The sequence below is a fragment of the Neoarius graeffei genome, chromosome 5 (genome assembly GCF_027579695.1).
Source record: "Neoarius graeffei isolate fNeoGra1 chromosome 5, fNeoGra1.pri, whole genome shotgun sequence".
Lineage (NCBI taxonomy): Eukaryota > Metazoa > Chordata > Actinopteri > Siluriformes > Ariidae > Neoarius > Neoarius graeffei.
Genome location: NC_083573.1, coordinates 45,715,042 through 45,738,972, shown reverse-complemented (window position 1 = coordinate 45,738,972; position 23,931 = coordinate 45,715,042). Strand labels below are relative to the sequence as shown.

The window sequence follows — 23,931 nt, the reverse complement described above, 5'->3', positions numbered from 1 at the left end:
GAACTTGGATGAATCAGTTGACTTCACAAAGCAAAACGTGAGTACTGATTGCTGGAAAAGACAAGGTGCTAGACCCAAAAACAAAAGGGCATTAACTTCAACTCCATTGCGGTCTGATGCCGTCAAACCTACTGTACAGTCTATGAATACCACCGGGCTGAAAACTACAGATATACACAGCCCATTACACTCCAGAACAGATTTCAGTGCCTTACAGACATGGAACCAGTAGTTCCTAGAAAGTGGCAGAATTTGAATAACAAAAATAAAGCTCGCAGTAGAGGTAGAAAGCAGCCGCCAACACCTGTTAATCCTACAACCTTTGTTGTGGGTGATTTCACTGTGGAAAATATTGGAGGAGAGTCCATGGTTGTGTGCTGTTTTCCTTACGCTTCCATCTCAGAGACTACAGACAACATTTCAAAAATGCTGTCAAACTACAAATCAATTAAACGCATTATTGTGCATGTTGGAGCAAATGATGTTTTCAGGGAACAGCTCACTGTGAGGAAATCTTTCAAAGACCTTTTTTCTGCCCTAAACGGACTTGGAATGCCTTTTTTTTTTTTTTATCAGTGGTCCATTACCAGGATCTGTGATCGGCAATTACGGGTTTTCCCGACTGCTCAGTCTCAACACCTGGCTTGCAAAGACATGTTTTTCCTCTGGCATTAATTTTATTGACAACTTTAACCTTTTCTGGAAACGCAAAGCCTTTTTCAGCCCAAATAGCACAGAACTCAGCTGGACTGGTGCCAAAGTCTTGGCAGACCATTATCAACACTCTGTCCACCAATCCATGCCGACCTTGGGTACACTCTCTGATAAGCGCTCTGTAGCTGCACTGAAAGGAGCTAACAACACTGATACGAACTCTGTTTGGGTACAAACTGAACCTTCCAGGGACATCAACAAAGGCTCAAAAACAATACGGAAACACACTGCTGAGGTTCAAACTCAAGCAGTGAATCTGCAGGCAGAAAGAAGCGGGACTAACGCTCACTCTGATGGATTCAAGCAAAACTCCTTGTCACCAACGAAGGCAACTAAGCCCCCAGTAACTACAGAGGATCATGCTGACTCATCTGCCCCCAATTCAGTTCAGGAAAATGATCAGAGGGTGGATCTATCACCACACACATCCCCGTCACTTTCCAAGGCTAGCAACATGATATCTGAGCTAACGGGTAAGCTGGCAGAACTATCAGAAAGACAATCAGATAAACAAGCATCACCACAACCTCCTGAGACTGGCAATAGGCAATCACCAACAACAGCAGTGGATGTAACCCCAAGCCCCTCTGTATCTCCTTCACCCCCCAGACTGCGTTTTCCTGAGAAAATGGAGAGACTATTGTCTTTAAGCCGAGTGTCTTTGGCAAGCCCAAGAGGACACTCAAATCAAGTACCGTACACAGAGCTGTCTCATGGTCAGGCCTTGTGTACCCCAAAATCTCTAATGATATATCCAACTGCCACAGCACCCAAGAAACAAAGGGCACCACCTCCCCCTGTGATTACAGATAAGACTCAAGGACCATGTGCACAGCTACAGTTCACCAGCAGCAGTGAAGACCTTCATGTTGGAATGAACTGATATAATCTGGATCCAGATGGTAGTTTTGAAAATAAGCTGGGACCCACGACGTACTTTTCTATTCCTGTGCTAACAAGAAGGAGAGGTGTTCTTATTCATCCTATCAATGGGGTAAACTCGTCAAATCTCCTTCCAGTTCCAAAACAACCACAGAACGCTTCTGTGGAAATTATCCCCACATTCACTGTAAAACTAGCTCTTCAGAACGTAAGATCACTTAATAAGCCTTTTTTAATTAATGACTTCATCGGTACACACAAACTGGATTTTATGCTTCTTACTGAAACTTGGCTTGAACAATCAAGCAGCTCTATTACTCTCATTGAAGCAACTCCCCCACTCTTTGATTTCATGAGTGTTGGAAGAGCCAATAAACGGGGAGGAGGAATAGCAAATATATACAAGGCATGTTTTCAGTACAAACAGACAACTCTTGGTGATTTTACATCTTTTGAATACCTAAGTGCAATCCTAAAATGTTCTTCTAACATATTAGTGTTGACTATTTACAGACCACCAAGACTTTCTGCACCACTGTTCCTAGAGGAGTTTGGGGAACTGTTGTCAAATATTTGTTTAGAGTTTGACAATCTTATTATTTCTGGGGATTTTAATTTCCATGTTGATAATCCAGATAACACGTATGCAAATGAATTTCTTACACTGATTGATGCCTTCAACCAAACACAACATGTACAAGGGCCAACACACTCCCATGGCCACACCCTCGACCTTGTCATCACTAAGGGTCTTAATGTATCTACTAGTGTCATGGACCTGGGTATATCTGATCATTTCTGTGTTTTCGTTGATGTTTCCATTTCCCCTCACTTTCAAAACAAGTCTGTGACTGTAAAAAAGAGGGTAATTACCAATGGCACAGCAGCTCTTTTTGAGCAGGCACTCTCAGAACTCCCATGTCAATCTTCAGATTGTGCAGATGATCTAATGGAAATTTTTAATTCAAGAATGAATCATATTATGGATGCTATTGCTCCTTTAAAAACCAAAAGAGTCATAGACAAAGGAAAAGCACCCTGGAAACTAAATCCAACAGTTAAAATGTTAAAGAGGGAATGTAGAAAGTCTGAAAGAAAATGGCGGAAATCTAAACTCCAGATTCATTATCAACTCTACAAAGGGATGTTATGTAAATACAACTTAGAAATTTCTAAAGCAAGATAATCTTTTTTTGCTGACATTATTAATAGGAATATCAACAATGCCCGTGTGCTATTTTCTACAGTTGAAAAGCTAACAAACCCATCAAAACAAATGCCTTCTAAATTTCTCTCAGTTAACACATGCAACGACTTTGCATCTTTTTTAAAGGAAAGATTGATAAAATACGTATGAATATAGCCACACAAGTGCAAACACTTCAAAATCTGGAACCATTGGATAACGAGAGAGAGGGTCGTAATACAATGTCAACATTTAGTTTAATTGATGTTGAGACTCTGAGAAAAACAGTACAAAGTCTCAGCTCCTCCACATCTGAACTGGACATTTTACCTACAGTCTGTTTCAAATCTGTTCTTCACCTAATATCAGACGAGGTACTTCAGATTATCAACACCTCCTTACGAACTGGCATGTTTCCCTCATCTCTGAAAAAAGCGGTTGTAAAACCCCTACTGAAAAAGAATAACCTGGATGTCTCAGTACTCAACAACTACAGGCCCATATCCAATTTGCCATTCGTTGGTAAAATAATTGAAAAAATTGTTTTTAATCAATTAACTGCCTTCCTGACATTAAATGGATATTTTGATAAGTTTCAGTCAGGTTTTCGTGCCAATCATAGCACTGAAACAGCTCTTACTAAAGTCATGAATGACCTACGTCTTAATTCTGATGCTGGTAAAACATCAGTCTTGGTGCTTTTAGACTTAAGTGCTGCATTTGACACGGTAGATCATTCCATACTGTTACATCGACTGGAGCATTGGGTTGGATTTACTGGTATAGTAATCAACTGGTTAAAATCTTACCTACAACAAAGATTTTTTTATGTGGCCATTGGAGGCCACAGTTCATCACCCGTGTCCTTGAACTGTGGGGTTCCCCAGGGCTCAATCCTGGGACCATTACTATTCAACCTTTATATGCTTCCAATTGGACAAATTATTAAGAATAACTCAATAAACTTCCATAGCTATGCAGATGACACTCAGCTTTACTTAGCTATGTCACCTAATGACTATGCCCCTCTTGAGTCTCTTCATAGATGCATTGACCAAATTAACAAATGGATGTCTTACAATTTTCTTCAGCTGAACGCAGATAAAACTGAAGCAATTATATTTGGCAAAAAGGAGGAAAGGCTTAGGATTGCCACTGTTCTTGAAACAAATGGCCCTTTTCCACTACCCTTTTTCAGCTCACTTCAGCTCACTTCAGCCCGACACGGCTCGCGTTTCGACTATCTCAAAACAGCACGACTCAGCTCGCTTCAGCCCTGCTTAGCACCCAAAACTCGCACGGTTTTGGAGTGGGGCTGAAGCGAGCCAAACCGACCTGAGTGAGGCTGGGGGCGTGAGCAGACACTCCCCTGTGCACTGATTGGTGAGGAGGAGTGTCCTCACATGCCCACACACGCCCCGCGAGCACGCTGGGATCTGTAAACACCGTAAACCCGGAAGAAGAAGAATTACGAATTACGAGAATTTCTGAAGCCTTATGTGCCTCGCCTCATCTATACGCTCTTGCCAGTATCTGTTGGCGTTGTCGGTGACAACAAGCCACAGCACCAAGACCAGCAACACTAACGACTCCATGTCCTCCATGTTTATTGTTTACTCTCTGGGTTGTGAGACTACCGCTTAAAAGATCACTGATGTCACTGTTTGCGCCGCTTAACGACATCACGTGACGTCCACCCACTTTCGCTAACTCCACCCAATGTGTCCACCCACTTCCAGCCAGCACGGTTCAGCGCGGTTGTAGTCGAAATGCAACTCCAACAGCCCCGCTCAGCCCGACTCAGCACGGCACGGCTCAGCCCGACTCAGCCGCGTTTGTAGTGGAAAAGCGGCATAAAGGGCTTAAAGCAAAGGATACTGTCAAAAACCTTGGTGTCCTTATTGACAGCGAACTTAACTTCAACAGTCATATGAAAGTGGTAAAAAAGTCTGCATTCTATCACCTAAAAAACATTTCTAAACTCAGGGGTCTCATGTCAAAACATGATCTAGAAAAACTTATTCATGCTTTCATCTCCAGTAGGGTTGATTACTGCAATAGCCTTTTCACAGGTCTTCCAAAAAAGACCATCAAAGAGCTTCAACTAATCCAAAATGCAGCAGCAGATTGTGTCTGCGGGACGATTTTTGGTGATCCTCGTGGAAGAGCCACGGGAAGAGCGCGCTTTATGAGTTAAACCCATAATAATAATTAATCTTGAGGCTGATTCCTTTTTTGAACTTTTATTTCATTTTATTATTTTATTTCTACTATTGTTTAATTCTTATTATTTTTCTTCCCCAATTATTTTATGTAATTTTATTTTCTATTGTTTACTGTTCTGCTTTTACTTCTGTAAAGCACATTGAACTGCCACTGTGTATGAAATGTGCTATATAAATAAACTTGCCTTGCCTAAAGTAACAACCATTGGTGCAATTGTGAGAAAATTTAAGAAGTATAACATGACCATCAATAGACCTCGGTCTGGTGTGCCACAGAAGATTTCACCTCGTGGGGTGGCAATGATCATAAGAACTGTGAGAAATCGGCCTGCAACCACACAGCGGGAGTTAGTGAATGACCTCAAGGCAGCTGGGACCACAGTAAACCAGAAAAACAATTGGCAACACTTTGCGCCGCAATGGATTAAAATCCTGCAGTGCCTGAGAGGTACCCCTGCTTAAGAAGGCACATGTGGAGGCCCGCCTAAAGTATGCCAATGATCACCTCAAAGATGTACAAAGTGATTGGGAGAAGGTTCTGTGGTCAGACGAGACCAAAATTGAACTATTTGGCCTAAACTCTACTCGTCATGTGTGGAGGAAGAAAAATGCTGCCTATGACCCCAGGAACACTGTGCCCACCGTCAAGCATGGAGGTGGAAGCATTATGTTTTGGGGGTGTTTCTCTGCCAAGGGCACAGGGCTATTTCACCGCATCAGTGGGAAGATGGATGGAGCCATGTACCGTGCAGTCCTGAGGGACAACCTCCTCCCCTCTGCCAGGAAGTTGAAAATGGGCCGTGGTTGGGTCTTCCAACATGACAACGACCCGAAGCACACAGCAAAGGCAACAAAGGAGTGGCTCAAGAAGAACCACATTAAGGTCATGGAGTGGCCCAGCCAGTCTCCGGACCTCAATCCAATCGAAAATCTATGGAGGGAGCTGAAGGTCCGAGTTGCCAAGCGACAGCCCACCAACCTTAATGATTTAGAGAGGATCTGCAAAGAAGAGTGGGCCAAAATTCCCCCTGATATGTGTGCTAACCTTGTGGTTAACTACAACAAACGTCTGTCCGCTGTGCTTGCAAACAAAGGCTTTGCCACGAAGTATTAAGAGCTTTTGGCTAGAGGGATCAAATACTTATTTCCCTCAATGAAATACAAATCAATTAAAATATATTCTTTAAAGTTATTTTCTGGATTTTCGTTTTGATATTCTGTCTCTCCATGTTAGAATACATCTACCATTAAAAGTATAGAATGATCATGTCTTTATTAGTGGGCAAACCAACAAAATCAGCAAGGGATCAAATACTTTTTACTCTCACTGTGTGTGTGTATATATATATATATATATATATATATATATATATATATATATATATATATATACACACACACACACACACACACACACACACACACACAGAGAGGAAGTAAATAGTATTATTAATTAATTGGAAAAGGGGTAGGATTAAATAAGCTAATGCTTCTTCCTACTCCTTTTCAAACATGTTAATATTGTTCCATTGTTTTTTTAACTGAATTAAGTGTTTTTATTTGTTCTTTTGTTTTTCTTCTCTTCTGTTTTGTACTACTTTGATATGTTTGAAATAAAGCCTTCATTCATTCATTCATTTTAGGGCCATGTGGCCCTAAATTCTCTGCTATTTTTTCCTGCTTCACCATGACCCAATTCAAGATACTACATCATGCATCACGTAGTGGGCTTTCCCTGTTCACACAAGGCATTGTGGGATACAAGTTTGAAACAGAAGAGAAAAATGGAGGATTCGAATGAAATATGAAAGACCGACTACAGTAACGGAAAGCGAGAAGAAAAGACGTTATGTTGTGAAGGAAAGGAAACTAATAAATATCAGCGGTCAGCGAGCACCTCGGTGTGATCAGCTGTTCGTTTAGCGACAGAATGATGGAACTGTCAGTGCACGGTCAAGGTAAACCTGTAGATGGCAGTAATGCAACACTGTATGCCAGCTGCTGTAAAACTCAAAAGAAAACGAAGGTAAGTGTGCGCATGCGCACACGGACTTCCTCTGTCTGCATGACTGCGCGAAGCGAGCGATTTCATACACATTGTTTGCTAGGGAATCCCTCAAATTAAATAACTTCCCAGCCACTAAATGGCCTGATATTTTGTGAGATATTACAGAAATAAACATATATCACAATGACCAAATTTCAGAGCGAACTAAATTTCGCCGATTTTATGAAATCGAAAGGCCGTCTAGCTTTAAGTAAGTACAAAAGCAAAAAAAAAAAAGTTGATGTAGAAACTGTTACAGAGTAAAAGCACATAAGTAATTAAAGTTTGGATTTTTAACAACTCAACCCACTTCGAGTTGTGTGTGATGATTTTATCATGTACTCTGCATGATGATGTAATCATTTACATTTAGTAATCACAAAAATCATTTACTTGTTATCTACTTCACAGTCGCATAGCTCTGTGCAAGTTGTCATCACATTCAATTCACTGGGTGTGAAGGATGCGTGCTCTTACCGCTTGTTCATTGCGCATGCCCACATACTTGATGCCGACACCCTGGGCTGCCATAGCAACCTCAATGATTGGAATCCCAACGATGCCAAACATATACTCCACATTCTGCAGTGTTAGAATGAGCATTAGAACATATTATAATATGTACAAGATAAAAGAAAAACAAGTAGAGGTGCATTAGCGTCATAATTTTGATGAGGAAAAAAGTTTAGGATCTGAATAGTTTGCAATAACCTCATGTCCATCTACAGTACCGTGCAAAACTCTTAGGCACATGTAAAGAAACGCTGTAAACTAAAAATAATGAAATGAAATGTTTCAACATTAAAAAAAAAAAAAAATACTATAAACAGCAGTAAGCCAGGGGCGGCACGGTGGTGTAGTGGTTAGCACTGTCGCCTCACAGCAAAAAGGAACGGGTTCGAGCCCCGTGGCCGGCGAGGGCCTTTCTGTGCGGAGTTTGCATGTTCTCCCCGTGTCCGCGTGGGTTTCCTCCGGGTGCTCCGGTTTCCCCCACAGTCCAAAGACATGCAGGTTAGGTTAACTGGTGACTCTAAATTGACCGTAGGTGTGAATGTGAGTGTGAATGGTTGTCTGTGTCTATGTGTCAGCCCTGTGATGACCTGGCGACTTGTCCAGGGTGTACCCCGCCTTTCGCCCGTAGTCAGCTGGGATAGGCTCCAGCTTGCCTGCAACCCTGTAGAACAGGATAAAGCGGCTAGAGATAATGAGATGAGATGAGAAGTAAGCCATGAGACAAAATCAATATTTGGTGTGAGACAACCCTTTGCTTTAAAAATAAAAAAATAGTAGTCTGAGGTACAGTGAGTGCAGTTTGATAAGGAAATGAGCTGCAGGTTTTACTGAGCATCTTACAGAACCAGCCACAGTTCTTCTGGACACTTTGAGTGTCACACTCGCTTCTTCATTTTGCACCAAAACCCAGCAGCCTTCATTATGCTTTCTTTTTTAATCTGAAAAAATGCGCTCTTATGGAATATGCTGCTCGGATACAAACTTTTTTTCCCCTGTAATATTTAATTTTGTGCTGGAAAACGAGCATTTGGACTCTAAAATGCTTTTGTACCGACTCGATAATGTAGCAGTCATAAAATGGAAATCTACAACAAAGTTTGTATGAAAAAAAAATAGGTTGCCTAAGACTTTTGTACAGTGCTGCATATTATATCTAGTCTGGTTAACACCAGACCATATCACAAGTGAAATATGGTCTGGAATCCGCCTATTGAATTTCTCGTAGGGGAGGTGTGGTTTACGATTGTCAATGGCCGTTTATTGGACGTTGCGAATGTCTATCATTTGGCGTATACGTAGCCCATGGCCAATCATGGCAGTTGTACCCGGTGACGTAGTTAGAGCGACGAAGAAGACGAAGAGGCGAAGAAAGACAAACGCCAAACGCTGTTCTTTTTTTAAAACAAACTTTCGCTCTAAACTATTCAGAACAGTGTCTAAAGCTTGATCGAAAGTTTGGTTCGTATCGCTCGCCGCCATGTTAAATGTGATCCGTAAACAGTCCCAAATAAACTACAAGCTTCCGTTTGTCGAGTAGTACGCGTCACCGTCTTTCCACCCCTCCCCACTCTCTGATTGGCTCCCTAACTCAGGCGAGCCTTTAGACCATAGTTTCCATGCTGTCTTTTCAGATCGGAACGATTGTGCAAAGCAGCATGGGATTTCCCAGGCTATATTATATCCATCCTGACAGCTATATTAGCAGCTGAAATTTAATAAACAGATCATAAACTACTGGTGGCACAAGTTAATAATTTGATGCAGAACAGAGAACCTGAGAATACATCCGACCTGATTAGGATCATTTAAAAAGCACCAGAAAGCTGTGTGTCTTTATAAGGTGAATTAAAAACTGTTAACACGTTTGTGCTTATTCCACAGATGATACATATCTGAATTATAGGGATGTGCCAATCCCATTTTTCATTACTGATACAATTCACTAATCTGATGCTCATAGTCTTAGTAACTCTCCGCAAGCTAATACAAGGTCATACAAAACACCACCGCTGCGCTCATGTGCATGATCTGTGTTGTGTCAGCCAACTTCCAATCCATCAGTAGATCAGATCAGAAATTATGTACAACCCCAATTCCATAAATTTGGGACACTGTGTAAAACGTAAATTAATAAAAAACAGAATGATGATTTGCAAATAATGGAAACCCTGTATTTCATTGAAATAGTACAAAGACAACATATCAAAAGTTAAAACTGAAACTTTTTGAATTTGATGTCAGCAACACATGTCAAAAATGTTGGGACGGGGAATGTTTCCCACTGTGTTGCATCACCTCTACTTTTAACAACACTCTGTAAACGTTTGGGAACTGAGGAGACCAGTTGCTGTAGTTTTGAAAGAGAAATGTTGTCCCATTCTTGCCTGAAATACAATTTTATTTGCTTAAAGGTCCCATGGCATGGTGGTTTGTTGATGCTTTAAACGGGCTCGTGGAGGCTTCTGGATGTTATATCTGCAGCCTTTCTTGAAATGAACCCTTGGCACGTAAATATAGCCTCCTGGGAGAAAGCCCCATTTCAGCGCTTTTCCCAGTGCGTCGTTTTGCTAATGAGAAGCAGGAGGCGGGGAAGGGTAGAGGGTGGGGGCGGGCCATGGGGGGAGGCGCTTGACCAAGCTGCGCGCACACATACTCGCTGCTATCAGTGCCTGTAGCCACGCTACTAAGACAAAACCCCGTTCTCCCTCGGACTCCTTTCGTAAACTCAACGTGACACCGAGAACAGAGTGAGGGTGTGTTCGGAGTGGTAGTTTATGAACATATAATACCCTAAGCTTGAACACGCACTCCATAACCAAAGAGGATAGAAGCAGCAACTACAGCAACATATCGCTTATCCAACAGAAGACATGCATTGCGGAGCAATAGTCAAACATAAGCTCATAAGTTACAGTCAATTTCCAGACTAAACTCAGTTTAACAGAGCATGCTGCATGCTCTTTAGTTTTGTAGCGCAGATTACCTGGCTAACTGCAGGAAGCGGTTAGCTGCACAGCTAATGTAGCCATTGCTAAGCTAACGCACCGATTTTAAAACACGGCAAAACGACTTAACAGTTATACACTTACTTGTTCAGTGTTTGTGGCTGATGCGGCAGGGATGCTTGGTACGGACCCAGGCTTCAGTGACAGTTGATGTGCAAAACCTGCCCTGTACTGTCCCAAGTTGTGGAAACATTCCTCAGGAAAATGCTTCCGACAAACATACACCGTCTTAGGTAGACTCGACGGCGTATTATTGGAGTAAATAAAATTAAGCCACTGCGTCTTCAGGGGCTCTCCTGTCGGCAGTAAAAACAGACTCTCTTCTGTGTTGTCTGTCACATCCATGTACAGCGCAATTTCCATGTTTCGCTCGCTTAGGTGATGCCATGTTGTTGTGTCCTCCCTCTATGGTCTCCTCACTACAACTGGGCGGGGCAATCCATACAGTGGGTGGGAATCCAGAGGGGGGCGTGGGGATCATCTCCCTTGCTGACGTAGTAAAGGGAAGAGCTTATCAACGCGCCGTTTTGACGCGCCATTCTCAAATGTTGGGCATAGTTTGGTTTACACATTATGAAATTTCTAGCCACTGGGGTGACTTAAGAAGGTCAGAGGAACTCATTTTAACGTTAAAAAACCTCAGAAAGTGAAAATTTCATGCCATGGGACCTTTAACAGTCCGGGGTGTCCTTTGTCGTATTTTGCGCTTCATAATGCACTGAATGTTTTAAATGGGAGACAGGTCTGGACTGCAGGCAGGCCAGTTTAGCACTCGGACTCTTTTACTATGGAGCCACACAGTTTTAATATGTGCAGAAAGCGGTTTGGCATTGTCTTGCTGAAAGAAGGAAGGCCTTCCCTGAAAAAGATTTTGTCTGGATGGCAGCATATTGCTCTGAAACATATATATCATTCAGCATTAATGATGCCTTCCCAGATGTAAAAGCTACCCATGTCATGTGCACTAATGCACCCTCATACCATCACAGATGCTGGCTTTTGAACTGTGCACTGATAAGCCGGATGGTTCCTCTCCTCTTTAGCCTGGAGGACGTGGGGTCCATGATTTCTAAAAAGAATTTCTACTTTTGATTTGTCAGACCTCGGGACAATTTTCCACTTTGCCTCAGTCCATCGTAAAAGAGCTCGGGCCCAGAGAAGGTGGCGGTGTTTCTGGATATTGTTTATACTATCTGGTTTTAACTGGCATTTGTGGATGCAGTAATGAACTGTTTTCACAGATGATGGTTTTCTGAAGTGTTCCTGAGCCCATACAGTGATTTCCACTACAGACACGTGTCTGCTTTTAATGCAGCGTCTCCTGAGGGCCTGAAGATCACAGGCATCCGGTATCAGTTTTCAGCCTTGTCTCTTGCATAGAGATTTCTCCAGATTCTCTGAATCTTTTAATGATATTATGTACCGTAGATGATGTGATCCCCAAATTCTTTGCGATTTTACATTGAGGAACGTTATTCTTAAATTGTTGCGCTATTTGTCCACACAGTCTTTCACAGAGCGGTGAACCCCTCCCCATCGTTACTTCTGAGAGACTCCGCCTCTCTGGGACGCTCTTTTTATACCCAATCATGTTACTGGCCTGTTGCCAATTAACCAAATTAGGGTATTTTTTCAGCATTACACAGCTTTTTCAGGCTCTTGTTGCTCCTGTCCCAACTTTCTTGAAATGTGCTGCTAACATCAGATTCAAAACGAGCATATATTTTTCAAAAAACAATAAAATTTCCCAGTTTCAACATTTAATATGTCATCTTTGTACTATTTTCAATGAAATATTGGGTTTCCATGATTTGCAAACCGGCATATTCTGTTATTTATTTATGAAATAAGTTCACACCAAACCTGCACCCAGTTTCAGCACAGCTGGTTAAAAACACACAGTAACACTGGACCGGGAGCAGTGTTGGGAAGGTTACTTTTAAAATGTAATCCCCTACAAATTACAGATTACATGCTCCAAAATGTAATTTGTACCGTAATCCATTAGGTTACTTAAGGTGAGTAACGTAATCTGATTACTTTGGATTACTTGACATTGCCATCTTTTTAAAGACTACATGAATGTGTTGAAAACTGCCCAACACATTAGAGGCACTTCACTTCTATTGAGGAGGCCGAAGAAGGGATGCCTGCGCAGAGTGTGCAGCATTCTCTATGGCTACGTTCACACTGCAGACTGAAGTGACTCAAATCCGATCTTTTCGCCCATATGTGACCTGTATCCGATCTTTTATTGATAATATGAACGACACAGATCCGATTTTTTCAAATCCGACCCAGGCCGTTTGGATATGTGGTCCTAATTCCGATTCCTATCTGCTCTTTTCATATGCGACTTCAGTCTGAACTGCCAGGTCGCATTCATCCGACTTACACGTCATCAACAAGCCACAAACGTCACTATTCTGCGCTGAAGTAGGCGGCGGGTCTCTCAAAAAAAGTTACAACAACATGGCGCATAATCACAGGCGCAGATAGAGGGTGGGACTCGTCCCACCCAGATTTAAATTCACCTCGTTCGGTCCCCCCCACTTATAGGGAGGAAAAAACGTCTATGCTGTCTTTCTTTGCATAAGGCAAACCTCACGAAAAAATCAAAAGACTAATTACCATTCGGTTTATTGAGGTGCACAGCAGTGTACACATAGTTGCAACAACTCACATAAAACAAAGACTGATATTCGGTTGGTTGAGCTGCGCAGACTGCACAGGTTGCGAGCTCGAGCTTGGTTGCTATGGTAACCCACAACAAGTTTGACAGGCATATCGGGGTTGGGGTTGGTTTGCTGGCAGCTTTGTCCCCCCCCAGTTTTTTGTCCCCCCCAGTTTTTTGTCCCCCCCCAGTTCAAAAAACGTATCCGCGCCCCTGCGCATGACATCAATGCGAGGGACGCTTCGGGCTGTGAAGGTTCCGAATCTTCTCAATGGAAGGACGCAGAGGTTAGGGAGCTGATTTCCATTTGGGGGGATGCAGCTATTCAAGCTAGATTGGATGGGTCATACCGCAACCGGGCGGTTTTACTTCCGTAAACACTGGCCATGCTCACTGCGTGTGACGTCGTCGTATCCTGCAATGCGCATGCGGAACACTTTTAGGTCGCTTTTCGTTCATACTGAGGATCACATACAAGTCGCATATATTTGTTAATGTGAACGACCTCACAAAAAAATCGGATTTCACAAAAAAATTGGAATTGAGCATTAAGCCTTGCAGTGTGAACGTAGCGCAAGACTCCTCTCATCTGGCAAACAGACTCTTCTAGATCCTTCCCTCCAAGAGACGCTTCAGGAGCCTACCCACCAAACCCACCAGATACAGAAAGAGCTTTTTCTCCACAGCAGTCACCCTACTGAACTTTGTTTAAAGATGATCTTCCCCTTCCTCCTTCCACACTGGTCACTCCAATTCTGCATTTCACTGCTGCATATCTGCTCATTCCTCCTAATTCTTTAGAATCTGCATTTACTGTATGCCATTTGTTTGCAGTAGAGGGTATGTTACGGGAGGGGATGGTGGAGGTGGCAGATAATTATTTCAATGTTTTAGAATTTCCATCAAAATATATATGGCAAACATATACTGTTTGAAACCTTAGACCCTCAGGAATCTATTTATACCCACCAATAGTGATATTGTTTTGTGCATTAACAAAATGTGGGGTGTGCAACAAAAGGTTTATCATATGTTTCATTTGTTGAAAGACAATAAAAAAGCCCAATTTTTCCTTAACGATTTCTTTATTTCCAACACTTGAAAGTGGAAGAGTATTAGATAGACAGACATAGTGTTTTTATAAAACAATTATCAAAAATGAAACTTATTTTTCCATTTACTGTCAGTATTCTTTTAATGGCTAAACTGAGCTTATTAAATATCCTATTAAATATCCTATTAAACTTGATGTGACAACGACAAAAATGCCCTGTGCCAAGTGACTATGCAGGGCTGCCAAAGCCTGAAACTGCCAAAGCCTGCTCCAAAGCCTGAAACTGACTTCATCAAACTTTAAAGGCTGTCTGATATATACAACTTTATATATTCACAGCGCGCCTTTTGGCGGATGCCGCCTGAATCGCGCAGAACAAAAAAAAAAAAAAAAAAAACAGTTTAAATCGGGAAGCTGCGCACATTTGCACAGTCCTGCCGCTCAGGCTGCACAAATGTGTGCAGCTTCCCGATTTAAACTGTTTTTTTTCTCATCCTTATACTTCCTGTTTCACGGCCTGTAACGGATTTGCTTATTTAGTAATTTTAATACAGAATTTACTTTGAAATTATAATCAGACACTCCAATGCCACCCCTAAAAAAAAAAAAATCGGATCTGCGCGATTCAGCCGTGAAAAAGGCGGCATCCGCCAAAAGGCGCGCTGTTTGCATCCCTGATTTAGGGAATAGCCTAAAATGTGAAAAGGGAAGTACCGCCATGTAATCCATTTATTTCAACAAAGTAACTGTATTCCGATTACCACTTATTAAAACAGTAACTGTAACGGATTACAGTTACTCATGATTTGTACTCTGATTACGTAACGCCGGTACATGTAATCCGTTACTCCCCAACACTGACCGGGAGCAGGTTTTCAACTGGGATTTATTTTTCATCTACGTAATACATTTGTTCTGTGATAATGGCTTAAGCCATTTTTTAATAATTTCTATAGAATTTCCACTGTATTTGTACTAGACCGGCAGCTACAATTATCGACAGTCCATAATTATCTACATCTTTTCAGATTTACCAATAAAAACAATTTTACAAAGGTGAGTTTCAGTTACAGCAGTTATTATTGGTTAATCAATCAACCTGAAGACCCGCCTCGCCCTTTGATCCTGTCGTCTGATGACACAGCTCGTTACCGGAGATGGAATTTTTTAGCACGATCAGCAATTTGAGAAAAACCCGGACGTTATCATCGCAGGTAAGAATAGAATAGAATGCCTTTCTTGTCACAGCACAAATGTACAATGAAATTTAGTTCATCATAGGAGAGCAAAGACGCTGCATACGTGTGCACAGCCACTCTTGGGCACTTCAGCCCAAGGCTGTCCCATGTTAACCTAACTGCACATCTTTGGACTGTGGGAGAAAACCTACGCAGACACGGGGAGAACATGCAAACTCCACACAGAAAGGCTCCCATCGGCTGCTGGTCTCAAACCCAGAACCTTCTTGCTGTGAGGCAACAGTGCTAACCACTACACCACCATACCGCCACGATGGAATAAGCATGGTGGAAAGATCATGGACATGTTTTTACTGATCAAATTCACTGATATTTCATGATCTCCTTGTCGAAACCTACTGTGTTTCTTACTCTTTCATTTGTCGCCATTTTGTATCCAAACGTGCGTTTGAGAAGTCACGTGAGGTGTCGACAATAGCGATCACTTTCACCGGTGTCCACCATTATCGACACCCTGTGGAATTAAGTGACATTTACAACTGTTATGGATCGATCTCTGTGTAACATTGTTGAAGTAGATGAAGTACTTTAAAATTTAAAAAAAAAAAGTGCTGTGATTTATAGTAATTTTTTTTCCTGATCCATAACAGAACGGAATGTTTATAGCGTATTTGGAATCTGACTGGAGGCAGCACGGTGGTGTAGTGGTTAGCGCTGTCACCTCACAGCAAGAAGGTCCGGGTTCGAGCCCCGTGGCCGGCGAGGGCCTTTCTGTGTGGAGTTTGCATGTTGTCCGCATGGGTTTCGTCTGGGTGCTCCAGTTTCCCCCACAGTCCAAAGACATGCAGGTTAGGTTAACTGGTGACTCTAAATTGACCGTAGGTGTGAATGTGAGTGTGAATGGTTGTCTGTGTCTATGTGTCAGCCCTGTGATGACCTGGCGACTTGTCCAGGGTGTACCCCGCCTTTCGCCCGTAGTCAGCTGGGATAGGCTCCAGCTTGCCTGCGACCCTGTAGAACAGGATAAAGCGGCTAGAGGTAATGAGATGAGATGAGATGGAATCTGATTGCAATAAATAGAATTAGACCAGAATTAAATTCCTAGCATATTAATTAAAAAAAAAATTTACATGCTTGAAATATTCAGATTTTTCTATTCCATCCAGAATTTTTTTTTTTGCAGTTTGTTGTAAATCTCTACCATGTATTACATTATCAGGAGACATTTTATATTTTGGTTCGAGGAATGACATGTGACCTTTGACCTGGATTTTCATGTGGTTACAAGGTCAATTCCCTGTTGATATTTATTGGTAAACTAGAAATTAATACAAAACAACAACGAATGATTAACAAAACGTGATCGACGAAAATACTTAGAAAGTGGAATAAAAAGATTTGCAGACAGGTTAAACATTATCAGTTTATTTGTTTACAAACATTAGAATTACTTCCTCATTTAGGCTACGTTCACACTGCAGGCTGAAGTGACTCAAATCCGATCTTTTCGCCCATATGTGACCTGTATCCAATCTTTTATTGACAATATGAACGACACAGATCCGATTTTTTCAAATCCGACCCAGGCCGTTTGGATATGTGGTCCTAATTCCGATTCCTATCCGCTCTTTTCATATGCGACTTCAGTCTGAACCGCCAGGTCGCATTCATCCGACTTACACGTCATCAACAAGCCACAAACGTCACTATTCTGCGCTGAAGTAGGCGGCGGATCTCTCAAAAAAAGTTACAACAACATGGCGCATAATCACGGGCGCAGATAGAGGGTGGGACTCGTCCCACCCAGATTTAAATTCACCTCGTTCGGTCCCCCCCACTTATAGGGAGGAAAAAATGTCTATGCTGTCTTTCTTTGCATAAGGCAAACCTCACGGAAAAATCAAAAGACTAATTACCATTCGGTTTATTGAGGTGCACGGCAGTGTATACATAGTTGCAACAACTCACATAAAACAAAACAAAGACTGATATTCGGTTGGTTGAGCTGCGCAGACTGCACAGGTTGCGAGCTCGAGCTTGGTTGCTATGGTAACCCACAACGAGTTTGACAGGCATATCGGGGTTGGGGTTGGTTTGCTGGCAGCTTTGTCCCCCCCAGTTTTTTGTCCCCCCCAGTTCAAAAAACGTATCTGCGCCCCTGCGCATGACATCAATGCGAGGGACGCTTCGGGCTGTGAAGGTTCTGAATCTTCTCAATGGAAGGACGCAGAGGTTAGGGAGCTGATTTCCATTTGGGGGGATGCAGCTATTCAGGCTAGATTGGATGGGTCATACCGCAACCGGGCGGTTTTACTTCCGTAAACACTGGCCATGCTCACTGCGTGTGACATCGTCGTATCCTGCAATGTGCATGCGGAACACTTTTAGGTCGCTTTTCGTTCATACTGAGGATCACATACAAGTCGCATATATTTGTTAATGTGAACGACCTCACAAAAAAATCGGATTTCACAAAAAAATCGGAATTGAGCATTAAGCCTTGCAGTGTGAACGTAGCGTTACATAAACACAGACATCCATATATTTATATAAAAGACATTTTGGACTAAATACAAGTCCGTGTTCAACAAATTTTAAATAAAAACTATGTAACTTAATACCGTGTACCGATATTGTTGGTTTTTTAAATATAAATAATCATCTGGATGATGAGAAAATCTAATGAGAAAATTTGGCATTTTCTCAGTCTCATCATTTAGAGAATGAGACAATGCCAAATGAATGGAGAGTGTGCTAGTCTCAATATACACGAATAAGGGAGATGTACAGAGCTGCAGTAATTACAGAGGGATAAAATTGATGAGCCACACCATGAAGCGATGGGAAAGGGTATTGGAGGCGAGACTGAGAAGAGAGGTAGCAATCTGTGAACAGCAGTACGGGTTTATGCCAAGGAAGAGCATGTTGGATGCAATTTTTGCTTTAAGATTGAAGAAACACAGGACGAGTTGGAATTATCCTTTATGTGCCAGCATGTACTAAGACTTGCCAACGGAAATGACACAGAGGAGTTATCAAGTGGGCACCCCCTTCATCAGCATTTCATTGATTTAAGCCCACAACGCCTCCGGAAGGCTCAACGGTAACCCCAGGCGTCCCTGAAGTACCCCCCTCTGTGTCATCCCTGGCTGCCACTTGATGCCCAACAGGTGTCCTTGCGCTTCAGCCAAAGCCAGTGGCTACTAACTTCAGCTGCTCCTGACAGCGCTTTGATGGCATGACGTAGGGCGTGGCCTCTTACTCCCATGTCCTTGAGCAGCCTGGTGGTGGATGACGCCACAAAGCCTCTGCATCCCACCTCCACAGGGCACACCTCCGTCCTCCAGCCACGCTGCTGTGCCTCCGCAGCAAGGTCAGCATATCGTAGGTGTTTCCTTTCATATGCCTCTTCTACGGACTCCTCCCAGGGCACAGTGAGTTCAATGATATAGACCTTCTTAGCAGATGGTGACCAAAATACCAAGTCAGGCCTAAGAGTAGTGGCAGCGATCTCAGGAGGAAAGGCAAGGCATTGACCAACATCTGCCAGCATTTTCCAGTCACAGGCTATGCGTAACTGGCAATGCTCTGCAGTTGCAGGTGCGCTGTAATTTTCCTTTGCCCCCTCCCGCACAAATGCAATGGCTGGCAGGGAGTTGGATCCTACAGATGTTGCTGAGTTGGCTATTGTTCGTCTGTACTCCAAAGTGGCAGCAAGGTTCTTCAACACCTGGTTGTGACGCCAGGTATAAGAATGTTAATGGAGAAGTACAGAGAAGACCAGAAAAAGCTACATTGTGTGTTTGTAGACCTGGAGAAGGCATACGATAGAGTGCCGAGAGATGAGTTATGGTACTGTATGAGAAAGAGTGGAGTGAATGAGAAGTATATTAGAGTGGTGCAAGACATGTATGAGAACAGTGAAACGGCAGTGAGGTGTGCAGCTGGAACAACTGAATGGTTCAAGGTGAAGGTGGGACTCCATCAAGGATCTGCTTTGAGTCCTTTCTTGTTTGCCACAGTGATGGATAGCTTGACGGACGAAGTGAGGCAAGAGTCACCATGGAACATGATGTTTGCGGATGATATTGTGATATGTGGTGAAAGTAGAAAGGAGGTTGAGTTGGGTTTGGAGAGATGGAGGTATGCATTGGAATGAAGAGGAATGAAGGTGAATTCAAGTACCTGGGGTCAACTGTGCAGGAAAATGGGGGCTGCGATAGTGAGGTGAGAAAGAGGTGGAGCAGTTGGAGAAGGATTTCGGGAGTCATTTGTGTTCCAGCAAAAGTGAAAGGTAAGATGTATAAGACCAGCTGTGATGTATGGATTGGAGACCGTACCCTTAACGAAGAGACAGGAGGCAAAGTTGGAGGTGGCGGAGTTGAGGATGTTAAGGTTTGCGATGGGAGGTTGGACAGGATAAGGAACGAGCACCTCAGAGGGACAGCACATGTGGAGAGCTTGGGAATGAAGCTAAGACAGATGAGACTGAGATGGTACGGGCACATCCTGAGAAGAGATGCAGAGCATGTTGGAAGGAGAATGTTAAGGATGGAGCTGCCAGGCACATGAAAACGAGGAAGGCCAAAGAGGAGAGCCATGGATGTGGTGAGAGAGGACATGGAAGTGGTAGAGAAGGATGCGGAAGACAGGGGACAATGGAGACGAAAGATCCGCTGTCGTGACCCCTAATCGGGAGCAGCGAAAAGAAGATGATGATGATCTGGGTGTCGATAATTGTGGAACGGAGTCATGTGATCTGATACTCCAAGTAATCGGGAATCAACTCATTTTCTCCCAGTGGAAGTTTGAGTAATTATTCATGCACAGTTTACATATTGAAAGTCTTTTCTACTTTTGCAACGGCCAAAATATCGTTAGTGTCGATAATCGTAGAACAGTGTCGATAATTGTGGAACGGAGTCACGTGATCTGATACTCCAAGTAATCAGGAATCAACTCATTTTCTCCCAGTGGAAGTTTGAGTAATTATTCATGCACAGTTTACATATCGAAAGTCTTTTCTACTTTTGCAACGGCCAAAATATCGTTAGTGTCGATAATTGTGGAACGGAGTCATGTGATCTGATACTCCAAGTAATCGGGAATCAACTCATTTTCTCCCAGTGGAAGTTTGAGTAATTATTCATGCACAGTTTACATATCGAAAGTCTTTTCTACTTTTGCAACGGCCAAAATATCGTTAGTGTCGATAATTGTGGAACGGAGTCACGTGATCTGATACTCCAAGTAATCGGGAATCAACTCATTTTCTCCCAGTGGAAGTTTGAGTGATTATTCATGCACAGTTTACATATCGAAAGTCTTTTCTACTTTTGCAACGGCCAAAATATCGTTAGTGTCGATAATCGTAGAACAGTGTCGATAATTGTGGAACAGAGTCACGTGATCTGATACTCCAAGTAATCGGGAATCAACTCATTTTCTCCCAGTGGAAGTTTGAGTAATTATTCATGCACAGTTTACATATCGAAAGTCTTTTCTACTTTTGCAACGGCCAAAATATCGTTAGTGTCGATAATTGTGGAACGGAGTCATGTGATCTGATACTCCAAGTAATCGGGAATCAACTCATTTTCTCCCAGTAGAAGTTCGCGTAATTATTCATGCACAGTTTACACATCGAAAGTCTTTTCTACTTTTGCAATGGCCAAAATATCGTTAGTGTCGATAATCGTAGAACAGTGTCGATAATTGTGGAACGGAGTCACGTGATCTGATACTCCAAGTAATCGGGAATCAACTCATTTTCTCCCAGTGGAAGTTTGAGTAATTATTCATGCACAGTTTACATATCGAAAGTCTTTTCTACTTTTGCAACGGCCAAAATATCGTTAGTGTCGATAATTGTGGAACGGAGTCATGTGATCTGATACTCCAAGTAATCGGGAATCAACTCATTTTCTCCCAGTGGAAGTTTGAGTAATTATTCATGCACAGTTTACATATCGAAAGTCTTTTCTACTTTTGCAACGGCCAAAATATCGTTAGTGTCGATAATTGTGGAACGGAGTCACGTGATCTGATACTCCAAGTAATCGGGAATCAACTTATTTTCTCCCAGTGGAAGTTTGAGTGATTATTCATGTACAGTTTACATATCGAAAGTCTTTTCTACTTTTGCAATGGCCAAAATATCGTTAAGGTGTCGATAATCGTAGCCGCCGCTCTAATAATAAATAAAAAAATAGTTGCTATTGCACCTTTAAACGTTTTAAAGACTCTGGAGCTTTGCTGTGTTCAGTATAAAGTACCCTGAGGATTCTGACACTAACCTGCGCCTTCAGCGCTTCCGCCAGCAGCTGCGCTCCTGTGAGTTCCTCCATAACTTCCGCTCGAATATGCGCAGAAAAACAGCAGCGCGAGCAAAGTGCAGGACGCCATGAGCAACACGTGTGCATTGAAGCTGATCAGTAATCAGTAACAATCTGCGCAGTCACATGCGTCATCTGAAATCATTAAAACAGGGGCGGAGCTAGACGGGGGGCCTGGGGGGCCCGTGACACCCCCCCCACCCCACCCCCGCTTTGTTTGACCATACGTTTCTTCAATAGCTGCATAAGAATATTAGAAAAGCGCCCACTGTAATTTTAAATTTTTTTTAACTAGATTGTCACCTGGAGAAGGCATATGATAGAGTACCGAGATGAGTTATGGTACTGTATGAGAAAGAGTGGAGTGAATGAGAAGTATATTAGAGTGGTGCAAGACATGTATGAGAACAGTGAAACAGCAGTGAGGTGTGCAGTTGGAACAACTGAATGGTTCAAGGTGAAGGTGGGACTCCATCAAGGATCTGCTTTGAGTCCTTTCTTGTTTGCCATAGTGATGGATAGCTTGACGGACGAAGTGAGGCAAGAGTCACCATGGAACATGATGTTTGTGGATGATATTGTGATATGTGGTGAAAGTAGAAAGGAGGTTGAGTTGGGTTTGGAGAGATGGAGGTATGCATTGGAATGAAGAGGAATGAAGGTGAGCAGGAGCAAAACAGAATACATGTGCATCAGTGAGAATGGGGACGAGAGTGTAGTGAAGATGCAAGGAGTCGACGTAAAGAAAGTTGGTGAATTCAAGCACCTGGGGTCAACTGTGCAGGAAAATGGGGGCTGCGATAGTGAGGTGAGAAAGAGGTGGAGAAGGATTTCGGGAGTCATTTGTGATAGGAAAGTCCCAGCAAAAGTGAAAGGTAAGATGTATAAGACAGTAGTGAGACCAGCTGTGATGTATGGACTGGAGACCAGACCCTTAATGAAGAGACAGGAGGCAAAGTTGGAGGTGGCGGAGTTGAGGATGTTGAGGTTTGCGATGGGAGGTTGGACAGGATAAGGAACGAGCACATCAGAGGGACAGCACATGTGGAGAGCTTGGGAATGAAGCTCAGAGAGATGAGACTGAGATGGTCTGGGCACATCCTGAGAAGAGATGCAGAGCATGTGGGAAGGAGAATGTTAAGGATGGAGCTGCCAGGCACACGAAAACGAGGAAGGCCAAAGAGGAGATACATGGATGTGGTGAGAGAGGACATGAAAGTGGCAGGTGTGGTAGAGAAGGATGCGGAAGACAGGGAGCAATGGAGACGAAAGATCCACTGTGGCGACCCCTAATTGGGAGCAGCCAAAAGAAGAAGAAGAAGAACTACTGTAGATTGTCACCTCAGTCTCATTAGGGTTTCTATAACCTTGTACATACTTGCCAACTTTTCAAAATTCTCATGGGGGAGAAAAGTGCGTGAACGACATTTTCAATTGGACGAGGGTATGATGTGCGGTTGAAATGATAAAAACAGTGGATCCCAATTAATTGCAAACCATTTGAAATTTATACAATTAAAGAGTTTTTGAATTGTTGATATTGTTCTTTCAGTTACTCTAGGTTATGGGATTCATGTATCAGGCCTGAGGGAGCTCAGAGTGAAAAATCTGAAATAATACTCTTGTCTTGAATTGTAATATAATAACAATGAAAGGGAAGTCTTAAATCAGATTTTTAGCTGAAAAATCTCATGCCTGAATATTGTCTACATACAGAGACCCACAGAAAATAACACAAGTGATGCTTTAGAAGAATGTTTATCATTTCTTAAAATAGTCACAGTGAAGGAAAAGTATTATTGGATTGCATCAAATGTGTTTTCCTTCTGTAAGCTCATGTAAAAATACAGAGAACTATAATATCATACATAAATTAAATTTTAATAAGATTTAACCAAAATAGTAACAACTCAATTAAATAAATACTGCACTGTCTTAGTACTACTAAAATGCATCTCTCTCACTAAACACTTTCCAACAGAATGTTTAAAAAGCACTAGACATCCTATCCAAATCCTATCGGAATGCATCAAAGGAATTTGCTCATTTGCAAACTTTGACTGAAAGTTTTCAAACAAAATTTTAAAATGGTACTAT

At 42.4% G+C, this 23,931-nt stretch overlaps 1 protein-coding gene across 2 annotated transcripts in view; it reads right to left on the bottom strand.

Annotated features, from left to right (window-relative positions):
* The window catches only part of hacl1 (2-hydroxyacyl-CoA lyase 1), a 52,126-nt gene extending 30,267 nt beyond the window's left edge, over positions 1-21,859 (bottom strand). For both annotated transcript variants that reach the window (XM_060921793.1, XM_060921794.1), the window contains exons 1-2: positions 21,796-21,859; positions 7,532-7,636 (exon numbers count right to left, since the gene is read on the bottom strand). In XM_060921793.1, the coding sequence (XP_060777776.1) occupies positions 7,532-7,636; positions 21,796-21,846 (156 nt within the window). In that variant the 5' untranslated portion in view covers positions 21,847-21,859. The remainder of the gene's footprint in view (positions 1-7,531; positions 7,637-21,795) is intronic.
* Positions 21,860-23,931: the final 2,072 nt, after the last annotated feature.